This window comes from Erpetoichthys calabaricus, chromosome 3 (assembly GCF_900747795.2).
Source record: "Erpetoichthys calabaricus chromosome 3, fErpCal1.3, whole genome shotgun sequence".
Taxonomy (NCBI): domain Eukaryota; kingdom Metazoa; phylum Chordata; class Cladistia; order Polypteriformes; family Polypteridae; genus Erpetoichthys; species Erpetoichthys calabaricus.
The window spans coordinates 303,723,375-303,740,151 of record NC_041396.2 but is presented as its reverse complement, the minus strand read 5'-3'; the positions used below and the strand labels follow the sequence as shown (position 1 = coordinate 303,740,151).

At 42.0% G+C, this 16,777-nt stretch overlaps 1 protein-coding gene across 1 annotated transcript in view; it reads left to right on the top strand.

Annotated features, from left to right (window-relative positions):
* The window catches only part of LOC114649165 (sodium channel protein type 8 subunit alpha-like), a 442,931-nt gene extending 426,531 nt beyond the window's left edge, over nt 1–16,400 (top strand). The window contains exon 27 of the mRNA XM_051925019.1: nt 10,857–16,400. Within this exon, the coding sequence (XP_051780979.1) occupies nt 10,857–12,007 (1,151 nt within the window). The 3' untranslated portion in view covers nt 12,008–16,400. The remainder of the gene's footprint in view (nt 1–10,856) is intronic.
* The last annotated feature ends 377 nt before the right edge of the window (nt 16,401–16,777 follow it).

Genomic DNA, 16,777 nt, shown 5'->3' with positions numbered 1-16,777 from the left:
ATAATGCACTAGATCAGGATTCCAACATGCACTTTTTGACCGCCACATCAGTGACTCATCGTTCTCCCTGTTACTGTGTGTGACTCATTCCATTTCCAGTTAACAAGCATAATGGTTAAACTAACAGAAGGCAGTGTAAAACACTTCTCTTTGGCATTGCCGCCATTGCTGTGATTGTTTTTTGACTATAAAATTAGCTGTCAGGACTGTAAGAAAATGTGCAGTCCACTTCTTGCATAATAGTTCTGCGGATAATTAGAAAATGAATGTAGTGTATATACAGCGTGTTGCTGCACCCACCACACGACAGACCACCTCAGGATCCCAGATTAGCACCCGAGTGCAGCCATGCAACGGGTGACACCTCAGCACCACACTAATTCAGATGGAATGGAACCAGTGTGAGGTTTTATGGAGGCTGGAGTGCCAATTCTGCCACCAATGCTCAGGTTTTTCCCTGCAGGTTAGAGGCCCTACATGCAGGGCTGGATGCAGATTAATGTCATACCCAGGACGGAGCAATTGCAGGTTAAGGGCCTTGCTCAAGGGCCTAACAGAGTAGAGACACTTTTGGTGTGTATATGCTGTTGAATATACACTGCCTGGCCAAAAAAAAAGTTGCCACCAAAAAAAAAAAGGTCACACACTCTAATATTTCGTTGGACCGCCTTTAGCTTGATTACGGCACGCATTCGCTGTGGCATTGTTTCGATAAGCTTCTGCAATGTCACAAGATTTAGTTCCATCCAGTGTTGTATTGATTTTTCACCAAGATCTTGCATGATGGGTGCATCACTTCATCTGCCTCTCTTCTTACCCTGATGTGCCCATCACTCTGGAACAGGGTAAATCTGAACTCATCAGACCACATGACCTTCTTCCATTGCTCCAGAGTCCGATCTTTATGCTCCCTAGCAAATTGAAGCCTTTTTTTCCAGTTTGCCTCACTGATTAGTGGTTTTCTTACGGCTACACAGCTGTTCAGTCCCAATCCCTTGAGTTCCCTTTGCATTGTGCGTGTGGAAATGCTCTTACTTTCACTATTAAACATAGACCTGATTTGTTTTTCTTCGATTTGATTTCACCAAACATTTAAGTGATCGCCGATCACGATCATTCAGGATTTTTTTCCGGCCACATTTCTTCCTTGAAGACGATGGGTCCCCACTATCCTTCCAGTTTTTAATAATGCGTTGGACAGTTCTTAACCCAATTTTAGTAGTTTCTGCAATCTCCTTAGATGTTTTCTCTGCTTGATGCATGCCAATGATTTGACCCTTCTCAAACAGACTAACATCTTATCCACGACCACGAGATGTGTCTTTCGACATGGTTGTTTAAGAAATGAGAAGCAACTCATTGCACCAGTTGGGGTTAAATAACTTGTTACCAGCTGAAAGATAATCGCCCATGCAGTAATTATCAAATAGGAGGCTCGTACCTATTTGCTTAGTTAAATCCAGGTGGCGACTTTTTTTTTGGCCAGGCAGTGTATGATTACGCACATAGTAAGGAGCAGGTTGAGGAGACCCCGGAGAGGTGGAGATATGAGAGGAGAGGAATGAAGGTCAGTAGGACCACCAAGACAGAATACATGTGTGTGAATGAGAGGGAGGTCAGTGGAATGGTGAGGATGAACAGAGTAGAGCTGGTGAAGGTGGATGAGTTTAAATACTTGGGATCAACAGTACAGAGTAATGGAGATTGTGGAAGAGAAGTGAAGAAGAGAGTGCAGGCAGGGTGGAGTGGGTGGAGAAGAGTGTCAGGAGTGATTTGTGACAGACGGGTATCAGCAAGAGTCTACAGGACGGTAGTGAGACCAGCTATGTTATATGGGCTGGAGACGGTGGCACAGGAGACAGAGCTGGAGGTGGCAGAGTTAAAGATGTTAAGATTTGCATTGGGTGTGATGAGGATGGACAGGATTTGAAATGAGGACATTAATAATAATTCATTACATTTATATAGCGCTTTTCTCAGTACTCAAAGTGCTATCCACACAGGGAGGAACCGGGAAGCGAACCCACAATCTTCCACAGTCTCCTTACTGTAAAGCAGCAGCACTACCACTGTGCCACCTGTGAGGACATTAGAGGGTCAGCTCCAGTTGGATGGTTGGGAGACAAAGTCAGAGAGGCGAGATTGTGTTGGTTTGGACATGTGCAGAGGAGAGATGCTGGGTATACTGGGAGAAGGATGCTAAGGATAGAGGTGCCAGGGAAGAGGAGAACAGGAAGGCCTAAGAGAAGGTTTATGGATGTGTTGAGAGAGGACATGCAGGTGATGAGTGTGACAGAACAAGATGATGAGGACAGAAAGATATGAAAGAAGATGATCCGCTGTGGTGACCCCTAATGGGAGCAGCCAAAAGAAAAAGAAGAAGGATGAGATGTGCCATACCTACTGTGGAAATTGGCCCAGACACAGACAGGCAGACATCGTTTTAAGCACCATAACACGTTTATTTACAATACTATATACACAAGTGAATCACACACAACCCCAGTACTCCCCCAAAGTTCAGACCTTTCTCACACTGCCTTCTTCACCGCCTCCACTCCTCTCCACCAAGCTCTGTCCTTCTCCTCTCCCGACTCCAGGAAGGAGGTGGCCCCTTTTATCCCCACCCGGATGTGCGCCAGGTGCCTCCCGATAAGCTTCCGCCGGCCCTTCCTGGAGTGCTGAGGGCCAGGGCTCCATAGGCATTGAGGCGCCCCCCTGGCAGTGACCACGGGCCCCCTTTAGGGTTGAGCTTCTAAGCTCCATTCCCATGGTCCCCAAAGCCCCCTCGTGGTCTGGAGGAGGCGCAAGTCCTCCTCCGGTCCTTCCGGGCATCCCGGCTGGGTGCCACCCCCAGCCGCTTGCCCCACTACATAAAATATTTAATATTTATGCAAACTCTCTGGCAGATTTACTTCCAAATGTAGAAATGTCTGTGTGTATGAGTGTGCTTTGCAGTAGGCAGCCATCCTTATACAGGGTTACTTCTTGGGCCTCGATATGCTTTGGCCTCTTTGAGGCTGAATTGAAATTAGTAGAATTGGAGGCTGGATGGATGTGAAGGTTAGGTTTTAGGCTAAGCTTATTCTAAATATTTATTTCTAATCTAGTAACAGTATGCGACTGCTCTTTAATTTATTACTTTGTGATCACTGACTTTTTCTTGTAGCAACACTACCACAGTTTTTTTTTTCACTGTCCCTCTCCTTGTCACACTTTTTCACGCTGCATTTTTTTGTTTTTTTCCTCAATATGAAACTCTGGGTAGAGGCTCCTTTTAAGTGTGTTCCTATTAAAATGTATATACCTTGGTTGTACAGGGTGTCCCACTCGGGAGTACAACTTTAAAAATGTGAATTACTCTGCAACGCGTGCATGTATCATCATGCAACAAGGTTCAAAATATTCCTTATTTAATGAAGAATTGAGTCTGTGTCATAAAGAGGTGGGCACTATAGCGGGCGCCGCTACGGGGCAACGTGCTATACCAGTATGGAAGAGATCCGATCGTTTTTTGGAGACATTGTGATCTCGAAAGGTTTGTGGCCATCTCGATCGCCCGATTTAACTCCCCCAGATTTTTTTCTATGGGGACATTTAAAGGGCAAGGTTTATGCAAACAAACCCAGGACCATCGAACAACTGAAAGCAAACATCGAGCGTGAAATTGTTTCCATCGACAGTGACATGTTGCAGAGGACATTCTCAAATATGGAGCGTCGCGTTTCCTTGTGCGCGGACGTTGGGGGAGGACATTTTCAGCACCTTTTGTAATGTGGACTTGTTTTCCACTAAATACAGGTATGTTCAGTTCTTACAGCTCGCCTTTACGGTCACGCGTTCGCGAGTAATTCACATTTTTAAAATTGTACTCCCGAGTGGGACACCCTGTAATTAGAACATTTTTGTTGAGAAAAGGCCATCCAGCCCAACAACGTTCACCAATTCTGTACACCTAATTTCTCCAAAATAACATCACTTTGACTATTGACTGTCTCTAAAAGTGATATACTATCCACCACACTACCTGGTAAATTATTTCAGGTGTGTATGGTTCTCTGTGTGGAGAAAAGCTTTCTAACTTTTGTGCAAAGTTTACCCTTTCTTTCCAACTGTGTCCCCGTGTTCTTATTGAATTAACTTGAAGGTAATAGCCTGGATCCACTGGACTAATTCCTTTCAAAAATTTAAACACTTCAATCATGTAACCTCCTAATCTCCTTTTCTTAAACTGAAAAAGTTCAACTCCTTCAATATTTCCCCATAAGTCATACCCTCTGGATTTTCTGTAGTGCTGCTATGTCTTTTGATAGCTTGGAGACCAAAACTGTCTGCAGTACTACAGGTAAGGTCTCACCAGTGCCTTATAAAGCTTGAGCATAATATATTAGCCAACATTCTGTTAGTCTTCTAAATGGCTTCTGTACATTGCTATGGTGTCGTTACCATCAACATCCAGACAAAGTATGTGTTATCCAGTTTCCAAACTGTTACAGAATTTTGCTCCTTCCAACTTCAGGTAAGCTGCTCTTCCAATAAGATGTAACAGGACTTCTTAGGCAGGCATTGCAGTGCTACCAGGTGAATGTTTAGTATACCCCACGTCACGCTCCTGAGAGTCTCTTACATTCTCAGATGATAGACAAAGGTAGCCACCATCTGACCTTTATCAGGGACGTTCTTAGGCATACGCGAACTACACATCCGCGTAGGGCCCCGACTTACAATTTATTTTTATTTTTTTTTGTTGTCGGGCTGTCATGCCCCTGGCACTGCAGCCATCTGTGCTAGTCCCAGGAAATTCAATTCAGTGCATCTCTTAGTCTTATTAACAATGCTAATTTATTATCCAAATTGCAATCTTCACCTAACTCCCTAATAATATTGTCACGCCATCGTAACTTTGCCAAATGCACTATAGCAAACGTTAATTTTAGAGATTCGTTTCGGATTCATTCAGAGAGATCCCCATAAAATCATGAAATATCCCTATATTACCGGCCTTTACCAGATCCAGAACAAAATCAGCTCTGCATACACACAAGCGTACATGTAGGCCTACTGGTCATCTGAGGCCTTTTCCGGACGTTTTATTAGAACACCTTCCTGACACCCCCAAGGGGCCTGCACATTTCTGAACCGCGTAGGGCCCCCAACACTGCTAAGAGCGACCCGGCCTTTATTCTCCCCTTGTGACATCTCTCAAGTCAGCAGCTTGTCCAAAAGGCAGTATCGCTTCAATTTCAGCAAGTCAGTCCCGGCTATATCCTAACACAGGCTCGCGGGGATCTGCTGGAGCCAGTCCCAGCCAACACAGGGCACAAGGCAGGAACAAATCCCTGGGCAGGGCGCCAGCCCACCGCAGGGCATACACACACAAACACACCCACACACCAAGCACACACTAGGGACAATTTAGGATCGCCAATGCACCTGACCTGCATGTTGTTTGGACTGTGGGAGGAAAACGGAGCACCTGGAGGAAACCCACGCAGCCACGAGGGGGATTATGCAAACTCCACGCAGGGAATCTCTTCAATTTAATTTAAAAAAATCCTTCATAAATTAATAGTAACAAGCCAGAGACTAAATATTTACATGAATGTTTAATAACATTAAAAAATTGTATAATAATTGTTAAAAGAGAGAGAGAGAGAGAGCTTCTGTAAAGCTGTCATCCAGAAATGGTTTACAGCAAACACACTGACACGTCTCTTCGCTTTTTTCCTTTTGTGTTATTGTCTGTGTTTACCACTGATATCGGCCTACCATCCTGCCTGCTGATGTTATAAGATGTAACGCTGCTCCACTTGCTATGTGGCGTCAACTTTATTGATTGTTGTTCCATTGAGTATAGTAAATTAAAATTTAGCCAGAAAAGAGTGGAGTGCCCTCTCTGGGTTGGGAATGACGTGCTGCCTCAAGTGGAGGAGTTTAAGTGTCTCGGGAGATAGACAAGTGGACCAGAGCAGCATACACAGCCACGTGCATGTTGTACTGGTCAGTTGTGGTGAAGAGAGAGCTGAGCCAAAAGTTTGAAGTACTCGATTTACCGGTCGTTCTACATTCCTATCCTCTCCTCTGGCCACGAGCTGTAGGTAATGACCCAAAGAACTAGATCATTGATGCAAGTGGCAGAAATGCGTTTCCTTTGCAGGGTGGCTGGGCTTGGCTTTACAGATTGAGTTTTTGAGAAACTCAGACATTTGTGAGGAGCTCAAATTTGAGCTTCTGCTTCTTCACTTCAGAAGTAGCCAGTTGATATGGTTCATGCATTTGGGTGCCTCCCTGGGGACGTGTTTTGGGCATGTCCAACCAAGAGGAGACTTTGTGACCAACAGAGGCCAGGCTGATGAGATTATTTCTCTCGGCTGGCCTGGAAATACTTCAGACTTCAGTATTGCCCTGGAGGAAGTGGCAAGGAAAAGAGACACCTGGGTATCTTTGAACATTAGAACACTCTAGACGAGAACAGGCCATTCAGCCCAACAAAGCTTGCCAGTACTATCCACTTATTTCTTCCAAAAAAACATCAAGTTGAGTTTTGAAAGTCCCCAACGTCTTACTGTCTACCACACTACTTGGTCGCTTATTCCAAGTGTCTATCGTTCTTTGAGTAAAGAAAAACTTCCTAATGTTTGTGCGAAATTTACCTTTAACAAGTTTCCAGCTGTGTCCCCATGTTCTTGATGAACTCATTTTAAAATAACAGTCGCGATCCACTGTACTAATTCCCTTCATAATTTTAAACACTACAATCAAGTCACCTCTTAATCTTCTTTTGCTTAAACTGTAAAGGCTCAGCTCTTTTAATCTTTCCTCATAACTCATCCCCTGTAGCCCTGGACTCGGCCTAGTTGCTCTTCTCTGGACCTTCTCTTGTGCTGCTATGTCCTTTTTGTAGCCTGGAGACCAAAATTGCACACAGGACTCCAGATGAGGCCTCACCAGTGTGTTATAAAGCTTGAGCAGGCCCTCCTGTGACTTGTACTCCACACATCAAGGCGCTATATAACCTGACATTCTGTTAGCCTTCTTAATGGCTTCTGAACACTGTCTGGTAGTCGATAGCTTAGAGTCCACTATGACTCCTAAATCCTTCTCATAAGGTGGACTCTTGATTTTCCGACCCCCCATTGTGTATTCAAACCTCACATTTTGACTTCCTATGTGTAATTCTTTACATTTACTGACATTAAATTTCATCTGCCACAAATCTGCCCAAGCCTGTATGCAGTCCAAGTCTTTCTGTGATGATATAACGGATTCCAAATTATCTGCTTATCCACCTCTCTTGGTATCATCTGCAAACGTAACCAGCTTGTTACTTATATTCCTATCTAAATCATTTCTATATATTAGAAATACCAGCAGCCCAAGCACTGCCCCCTGCTGGTCACCACTCTTAACATCGGCCAGTTCTGATGAGGTTCCTCACACCATCACCCTCTGCTTCCTGTGTCTGAGCCAATTCTGCACCCATCTAAAAACATCACCCTGAACTCCCACTTCTTTTAGTTTGATGCCCAACCTCTCATGTGGCACCTTATCAAATGCTTTCTGAAAATCCTGAACAATAATATCGTGTGCTCCACTTTGATCGTATCCTTGTGTTTCTTCCTCATAGAATTCCAGCATGTTAATAAAACACGACCTCCCTCTTCTGACCCCATGCTGACTGTTCAGAATAGCTCCTGTCCTTGCCAGGTGTTGCTCAATCTTATCCCTAATAATTCCTTCCATTCATTTTCCTGTGATGCATGTTAAGCGTACTGGCCTTTAATTGCTTGGATCTGCCCTCTCACCCTTTTTATATAATGAGATGATTTGGTTAGACTGCTGCCTCTGCGACTTAAACCCAGATAGGAGCAGAAAATGCATAGATGGATTAAAAATGTCTACTATTAATAAAATATGTCAAGCATACAGTATAAACCAGGGGTCGCCAACTCCAGTCCTGGAGGACCACCGTGGCTGCAGGTTTCCATTCTAATCCTTTTTTTAATGAGTGTCCTGTTTGTGCTGCTAATTAACTTTCAATTTTAATTGAATTGCTTTTTTTTTCTTCATCATTCCTTTGATTTGCTTCATTTCCTTCCTTAAATGGCACCCAAACAGAAATGAAATGTGAAGTGAGTGAGCCAACAGAAGACCAACTAAGTCAGGGCCTCAAACTCCAACCAGCTTCTTAATGAGGTGCCGATTCTTGTTGTTAATTAAACCCGTTCTTTAATTCCGTGGCTTGTTGCTGCTCTCGTCGTGCATTAACAGACATTTCTGAAATTGTTGATTTTCTCTTTTCTAAGAGCATCATTCAAATGTGTTGTGGACCTGAGCAGAACAACATTCTTGAGATCTTCACCTTTCTTTATTTTCAGATATTGTATGATGGACACCAGTTGTTTGGCTCATTTTATATCTCATTATTGTTTGGCTGCTAATTAAGAAAAAAGAAACAATTAAGGGGTCTGAGTCTTCAAGAGCAGGTCAAATAAAATGAATTCAAAAGAAGTTAATTAGCAGCAAAAACAGGTCACTCAGTAAGAAAAGGGTTAGAATGAAAACCTGCAGCCACGGTGGTCCTCCAGGACCAGAATTGGAGACTCCTGGTATAAACTACCTGAAACAGCAATAGTCATAATTAAGCTTTATGAAGTTTTGATAATCCTAACGGATAACACTTTACATTAAGTGTCCATAATTACATTGTAACTACTATGTAATTACCTGTATAAGTACAGTGTAACTATGAGTTATTACTCCATACTTATTGTGTAAAACAAAGTAACGTTATAGTTAATTACTCAGTTGTCATTGTTATTCCACAGTTAATATAATTACAATGTAACAATTAATCACTGATCCAAAAACAAGTGTACTTACATAGTTACATTGTATCTGTACTTTCAAAATGTAATAAAAACATCAGGGTATGTAACTACAACTACGTAACAGATGTTCCATGGTCTGGGCAATTTTAATGGAGAATTGCAGGGATAACTGCATAGGTTTTCGATGATATTTCAAAATCTGTTTTAAATGGTGAAAACACCTTGGCAAAATGGTTAACGCTTTTTCCCAAAATCTAGAGGGGCACCTCCTTGACATGTTTTGCTTAAACAAGCATTTGTCACATTCTTGTAGTTGTGTTACACTATTTATTGTTGAATTTTTTGGGCTATTATTAACCCATCCCTAACATAATACAGGGAGTCCTCGGGTTACGACACAGTTCCGTTCCTACGACAGTCATGTAACCCGAATTTTGGTTTAAGTTGAAACCCACCCTAGCCTAAGTCACTTACCTATCCTAACACATTTGCAAAATCATAATCTAGAACATAAAAACAGAACTAAGCCACAAAAAAAGGAAAAGGACATAAATATACTGTACTGTAGTATGAGTGTAAAAAAAATTCCTTACCTTTATTCCTTCTGATCTCTTTACAATGTCTAATTTCACTTCCATCGTGATGGCGTTCCTCTTCTTCGATGCACTACCATCTGAAGACTCTGACTTTCGTTTAGGAGCCCTGATAAAGGCGGAAAAGTCTCAACACAACAAAGCAACACAAACAGAACACTTCCTCCGCGCGCAACCAAACCAGTTCGCCAAATCCCTCACTCATACGCCACCTTACTGCGTATTCTTCTTCCGCGCGCAACCAAACTAGTTCACTCACGTAGTCTGTAAATACGACGCTAATGCCGCAAGCCGAAACACTCAAGTCTCCATTTTTTTAAGTTTTTATGGGAGTGAGCATTGTAAAATCGAGACGTCGTAACCCGAGGAACTCCCAGTATATAAAGTACGACACAGTTCTGTTCCTAAAACAGTGATGTAAACCAAATTTTGGTGTACGTCGAAACACACCCTAGCCTAAGTCACTTACCTATCCTAACACATTTGCAAAATCATAATCTAGAACATAAAAACAGAACTAAGCCACAGAAAAGGGAAAAGGACATAAATATACTGTACTGTAGTAACAGAAAAAATGACAAAAAATAAGTGTAAAAAAAATTCCTTACCTTTATTCCTTCCGATCTCTTTACGATGTCTAATTTCACTTCCATCGTGATGACTTTCCTCTTCTTCAAAGCACTACCATCTGAAGACTCTGACTTTCGTTTAGGAGCCCTGATAAGGGCCAAAAAGTCGCCAAACAAAGCAACCCAAACAGAACACCACGCGCAACCAAACCAGTTCGCCAACTCCCTCACTCATACGCCACGTTACTGCGTATTCTTCCTCCGCACGCAACCAAACTAGTTCACCCACATAGTCGGTAAGTACGACAGCGTAGGCCACAACACTCAACGTCTCAATTTTTTTAAGTTTTTATGGGAGTCAGCGTTGCAAACTCGAGACGTCGTAACCTGAGGACCCCCTGTATAAAAAGTATCTTGCACATTATCAGCATAATATTGTTCAAAAAGAAATGAAAAGGATCCAGCTGCTTAAAACTGGGAATGTGTATTCTTGTACAGTCTCCCTACCAGAGTAGCCCATAATGCTAACATAAAGTAAGACGTTTGTAACTGTTAAAGACATACTCAGTCTGAGCGGAGTGGTGATATGTACAAATTACAATGAGCCCAGAAAAGAACTTTGTTTAAAGAAGACACAAGAAACGTGAATCCCCTCTGTTCATCCTAGTGTCGAATGGTCTCCCCAGATTTAGCCACAGCCAGATGGCCGTTAAATGGCTGTTCATGCAATTGAGATTTTTTGTCTGTGATCCTCTGAGTAAGGCTGCCATAATCTCTGGGTACGTTTAGACTTCCTAAGCATACTGTAACTCCTAGAGCAGGTTTTGAGAGAATAATGAAATGGTTTGTCCTTCTCTCTTCAGGAATGTTCCTGGCGGACCTTATCGAGAAGTACTTTGTGTCTCCAACGCTGTTTCGAGTAATCCGACTGGCTCGCATTGGCCGCATCCTTCGTCTCATCAAAGGAGCCAAGGGGATCCGAACCTTATTGTTTGCTCTCATGATGTCCTTACCTGCCTTGTTCAACATTGGTCTTTTGCTCTTCTTGGTCATGTTTATCTTTTCTATATTTGGAATGTCTAACTTTGCCTACGTGAAAAAAGAAGCTGGAATTGATGACATGTTTAACTTTGAAACGTTTGGCAACAGTATGATCTGCCTCTTTCAGATCACCACTTCAGCTGGCTGGGATGGCCTGTTGCTACCCATCCTAAATCGACCACCCGACTGCAGCCTGGATAAAGAGCACCCCGGCAGCCAGGTCAAGGGTGACTGCGGCAACCCTTCAGTAGGAATCTTTTTCTTTGTCAGCTACATCATTATCTCCTTTCTGATTGTGGTTAACATGTACATTGCCATCATCTTGGAGAATTTCAGTGTAGCAACCGAAGAGAGTGCGGAGCCGCTCAGTGAGGATGACTTTGAGACCTTTTATGAGATCTGGGAGAAGTTTGACCCGGATGCCACTCAATTCATCGAATACGCCAAACTGTCCAACTTCGCCGATGCCCTGGAGCACCCGCTGCGTGTCCCCAAACCAAACACCATTGAACTTATTGCCATGGACTTGCCCATGGTCAGTGGGGATCGCATCCACTGCTTGGACATCTTGTTTGCATTTACCAAGCGTGTGTTGGGGGACAGTGGGGAGTTAGACATCCTGCGTCAGCAGATGGAGGAACGCTTTGTTGCCTCCAACCCATCCAAAGTGTCCTACGAACCCATCACGACCACTCTAAGACGCAAACAAGAGGAGGTTTCTGCAATCTTCATCCAGCGTGCTTACAGGCGACATTTAGCGAAAAGGGGATTTGTGTGCAAAAAAGGGCAGGGTACCAAACTAGAAAACGGAGGTGCCAACCAAGAGAGGAAAGAGGGCACCCCCTCAACAGCATCCCTCCCTTCTTATGACAGTGTCACAAAACCCGACAAGGAAAAACAATATGACAATGAAGGGAAAGGCAAAAAAGAAAAAGGCAAAAACCAAAAAGATGTCAGGGAATCTAAGTGTTAGAGTATACAAAAAAACAGATTATTTCATTTTGCAAGTAAAGAATATATATTGTTTACAGACTTCACAAATGTATTAATTGCAGAACAGCAACCCAGTTTCTACAGCTATGAAGACACTTAAATTGATTTAAACCAAACATAATCAGCTTTGTGTGTGACAAAACAAAAAAGAAATGGAAAAGGAACCCATGCCGCCTGTCTGGGAACTTCTCTGGGAAAAGCCCTCCATTGCAGACGGATGGAACAACACGAGGGTGGGTGGATGTGCCACATCAGCAAACACGCATGTGGATGAACCCAAAGGCTGCTGGGGAAATGCCGTACCTTTCCAAAGTGGTCCGAAGGATTTTATTTTCTCACTTTCTTTAGTAATTGAGAAAACAAAATGAAACAGAGTGAAACATGGAACAATATGCAGAACAAGAAGAAAAAAAGGGTTTGTTTGTTCATGCAGATTATACTTGCATCTTTACATTTTTTGAGCGGCAAAAAAACCATTTAACATTTAGCCCATGTCACTTAATTCAACTCATGTTTTCTTTGTTATATCTGCATAAAAAAAAAAAAAACAAAACAAAACAAAAAAAAAAGGTTTTTCTACATGGGCTTTCACATTGATTGGGATAATGGGGATATATCAGGGTTTTGACTCGGGCTGAAGGGGACTTGCTCAGGCCGATTTCCAAAAAAAAAAGAAAAAAAGAAAAAAGAGAAAAAAAAATAAATAAATAATTGTGCTCGTTCAATGCATAGAAATGACTTGCATGATGGCATGCTGTGATCAGGAATCATGCATGATGAATCATAGTCCACAAGACACTAATAATCGGTTCACATCAGTGACTGGGCCATATGTTTGAGGCTGTCCGCTGGGAATTAAACCGTACACGACATTAGGGGAACAACGTAATATACCATGCCCTTCACAAATAGAACACAACTGACCAATCTTTTCATTCAGCCTCACTAGAAATTTGAAATGGAGAACGTTGGTGTGCACTGAATAGCTGATGTTCTGACCTTTGAGTATGCAGCCATTGTTGCACATTAAAGGAACAATGAACTCAATACCAATTTGCTGCTCTGGATTTTCTGAAAGGGGATCAAAGTGAAATGCAAGAATGGTTTGTGATCTGGAAATAAAACAACAAAAAAATAATTAAACACTGTAAACCAAAAAATAGGGCTTATTAAAAACAATGATCATTTGTATCTTGCAATATTTATTAACAAATCTTAAGACTGCAGCCTACACACTTTTTTTTTTTTTGAAAGAGTGAATGCAGAGAACGCTGATTTTGTTTTTTATTTTTTTAGTTGTAACACAAGCTGCCAATATCGAAGAAATCCGTATGTGGGGAAGTCAAAACCTCGACATCTGTACCATGTCAACAAATTATTTATTTAATTGTAATATTTTCATTGACTTGTCTCCTGATGCTTTGATGAATTTCTCATTTCCAAACCTTAGTGAAAACCATCATTTCTCTTTTTATAGATTAACATATTTGTTGTTGTACTACGTGTACTATTCTGAACTGCCATGTCTGGTAAGAGAAAAGGTGAAAATGCAGAACAGGTAACATCTTCAAGGCAACCGGCATTCTCCCTCTAAGTGGTGAAGTGATTGGACGTAGCAGATTGTCTTTGTTAATTTTCTGAGCAGGCAGTCTGTATCTGTTGAATTGTCCTTTTTTTTTTGTCTTTCACAACAATGGGAAAGCAATTCTCTCATACGTAAATGTCAGCCATTTGTTCTTTAAACTTGTCAAAGCGAGTGCATTATTTTTGCTCATACTGACCACGAGTTTCGGAAGCCTTGCGTTCAAAAACCTGCACAAAAAAAAACAGATGAACATGCTTGACACTGACTCAGTTATATAAAGTAACACCAAGTCCTAAAGTACCGCATCCAGAAAACACACTGACACGTCGCCTCGCTTTTTTTTTCCTTTTGTGTTATTGTCTGTGTTTACCACTGATATCGGCCTACCTGCCTGCCTGCTGATGTTATAAGATGTAACGCTGCTCCACTTGCTATGTGGCGTCACTGGTTATTTTTAAAATGGATCTTTTGATCTCTGCCAAATAACAGCTGAATGAGAACTCACTGCTGCCCTATTAGTGTCCCCACTTACAGCTAAAATATTGTGTATTATAAGTAATAAATAAATAGATATATATATGTACAGTATTGGCTATGTAGTAAGTGGCACAAAAATGCTGAAACGTTATGGTTGAACTTTTTAAGAGAATATTATAAATAATGTAATATATCAGTTTATTTTATTGGCATGCTTTTTTGTAAATACAGAATAAAAACTTTAACGAAATAGAATGGCTTCCAGCTGATGCCATTGTCACGATTGTTACTTTTTATTTTTAAAAGCATTGAACTTGAAGGGGAAAACAATGCAGTATCAATGTCCCAGACCTTCGTCCCTCAACACAAGTACAGTACACCCCCTGCATACATAAAACAGCAGCAATGTGCAGACCGGCGGGCCGTCTCGAAACGTGCAATAAGTTCAGCAAATGACCACGTTTACGGCTAAGTCATCTGGGCCTGGATTCCTGCCTGTGGGACTTATCCATCTCCAAGACAATAAGAGCATTACGCTACCAGCACATACCTTAGTACCTTTCTGATGTCGCCCTCGAACATCGCAATGGAGTGATTTTGCTGCTCTTGATGACTCCCAATAACACACACACACACTCACATATACTGTACACACACTCACACCCTTTGATTAAGATATATATATATATATTGGTTTGTTTTTTTTTTTTTGTTGGTGCAGTTTTTCTACGCCATGTGCCTTTTCACTTCTGCCACTAGCATATTAAAATTACACCAAATTATTACAGGAGCAAATGAAGTAGCACAACCGACCTGCCAAGAGGTCCTAGGAAGGTGGGCTGGTTAGAGGAGCCAGGAAACTGCCTGATTTAAAGTCAAAAAAAGGGTTATGTTGTTGTCTGTTATTAATATTATGATTTTTGAGCTGTTCACTCTGTGTATACGAGTTGCTGGAATGGGTACACTGCCTTGACACTTCTGTCGTGAACTGGGTAGCATGATTATAACGAAGCCTTTCTTTTCTATTTTGATTTTATTTCTTTTTTTTTTTTTTTTTTTGCGAATGCTGGAAATACTTGTGTTTGCTGTTCCATTGTTTGTTAGAAAAGGAAGGAAATGAAAGCTTGCAAGAGAAAAGGAATGAAATGTGTTGCATGACCATTTAGGAGTTTTCGCGAAAAACAGAATGAGGGAATGCATCACATGCATGTCCGCTCTCTCTGGCTGCTGGGTTCAGGGAGATCCCCTGTATTTGAAAAGGAAACAATAGCCATAGGGGGTTTGGGGGGGGGTGTTTCTTAGGTGAAAATATTGGGGGGGGGGGGTTCTTTACGGTAAGCCACATCCCAGGTTGCATAAAACGGCATCCTGTTTCAAAGCCATGCCCACATGGACTCTTATTTGCTTGAAAATGTCCAAGGAAGCAGGCAAGACAGAGGTCAGTAAACCGATTGAGACCCTAGCGTGCGACCCTGCCTCCGTTGTGGCGTGGAGCTTGTCACGTGCTGCCCCGTCTCCTCCAGACAGCCAAAAAAAACCCGAGAGTGGCACCTCGTGACAATGTGGGGGATGTGAGCGTCACGTTTTTTTGTTTTTTGCTGGTGAAGTTTGCTTTTCTTTGCAATTCCTCAAATGGTCGCACAACTCGTTTCATTTTTTTTGTTGTTGTCTTTTCTTCTCATTGATGATTAATGATGTACTTGAAACAGAGCACACTGGAAGGTATTTTCCAAAAAAAAAAAAAAAAAAAATGAAAAGAAATGGTAAAATAAAATGAAAGAAGCCACAGTAAACAAATAAATCTATGCTTTTTGTTAAAAAAAACAAAACAAAAAAAAAAAAGTCTTCCTGGGGATATGAAAAGTTTACACAACTAAAAAGCAAAAGATTTTTGTTTGCCTCATCTGGATGCTTTCTGCTTCCTGCAGTTGTGTCGTCGCACTGAGGTTTCGCACGCGTGTCAAGTGTGTACGTTTGGAGCCGGGCCGGGGCCAGGCGGTGCCGTGCCGTGTTGTGCCACTCACTCCGCTCCACTGGCACAACACGCCGGTTACGCCGGCCCAAGCTGAGACTCATTGTGCTTTTCTTTTGTTTCCTTTATTTCCCTTTTTACCTCTGTTGCTAATTTTCGTTTTTCTTCCACAACAGAGACAAACTGTATACGTGAACAATAGCAAACCTGAGTAGTATTTAATTAGTTAAAAATGCATGGTGGCTGATGCTGATCTTGCCCAAACTAATGGCTAAACTACATAACTAATATTATAAATGAAAAGAGAATAAAGGTTACCCTTTTTACTGTACCAGGTAAGGCTGTGTGGATGTGCCTCTGTCTCTTTCTTGCCACTCTGACCGAGCGGGTCTGGATAAGCAACGCTACAGCAGGACTGAGGGTGGGCGGGAGAGGCGGGGGGGCATCTGTCATCCCGTGTGACTGAAGCACCTATTTTTTTTTTATTTTTTTTTTTGGGGAGGAGTGGGTGGTGAGACCCAAAATCTGAAAAGCAAAAGGTGACGTGGATGGTGGCCTGAGATACAGTCATGTGACAAAATTTGGGACCCCCTCTTAGTTCTTAATTAAGTAATTAAATGACACCCCTGCATGTACAGTATACCAGAGTTACTGACTCACTTATACAATACAAAAAAGAGAACCAATTTGTAATACAGTATGCGTAGAATAACAAA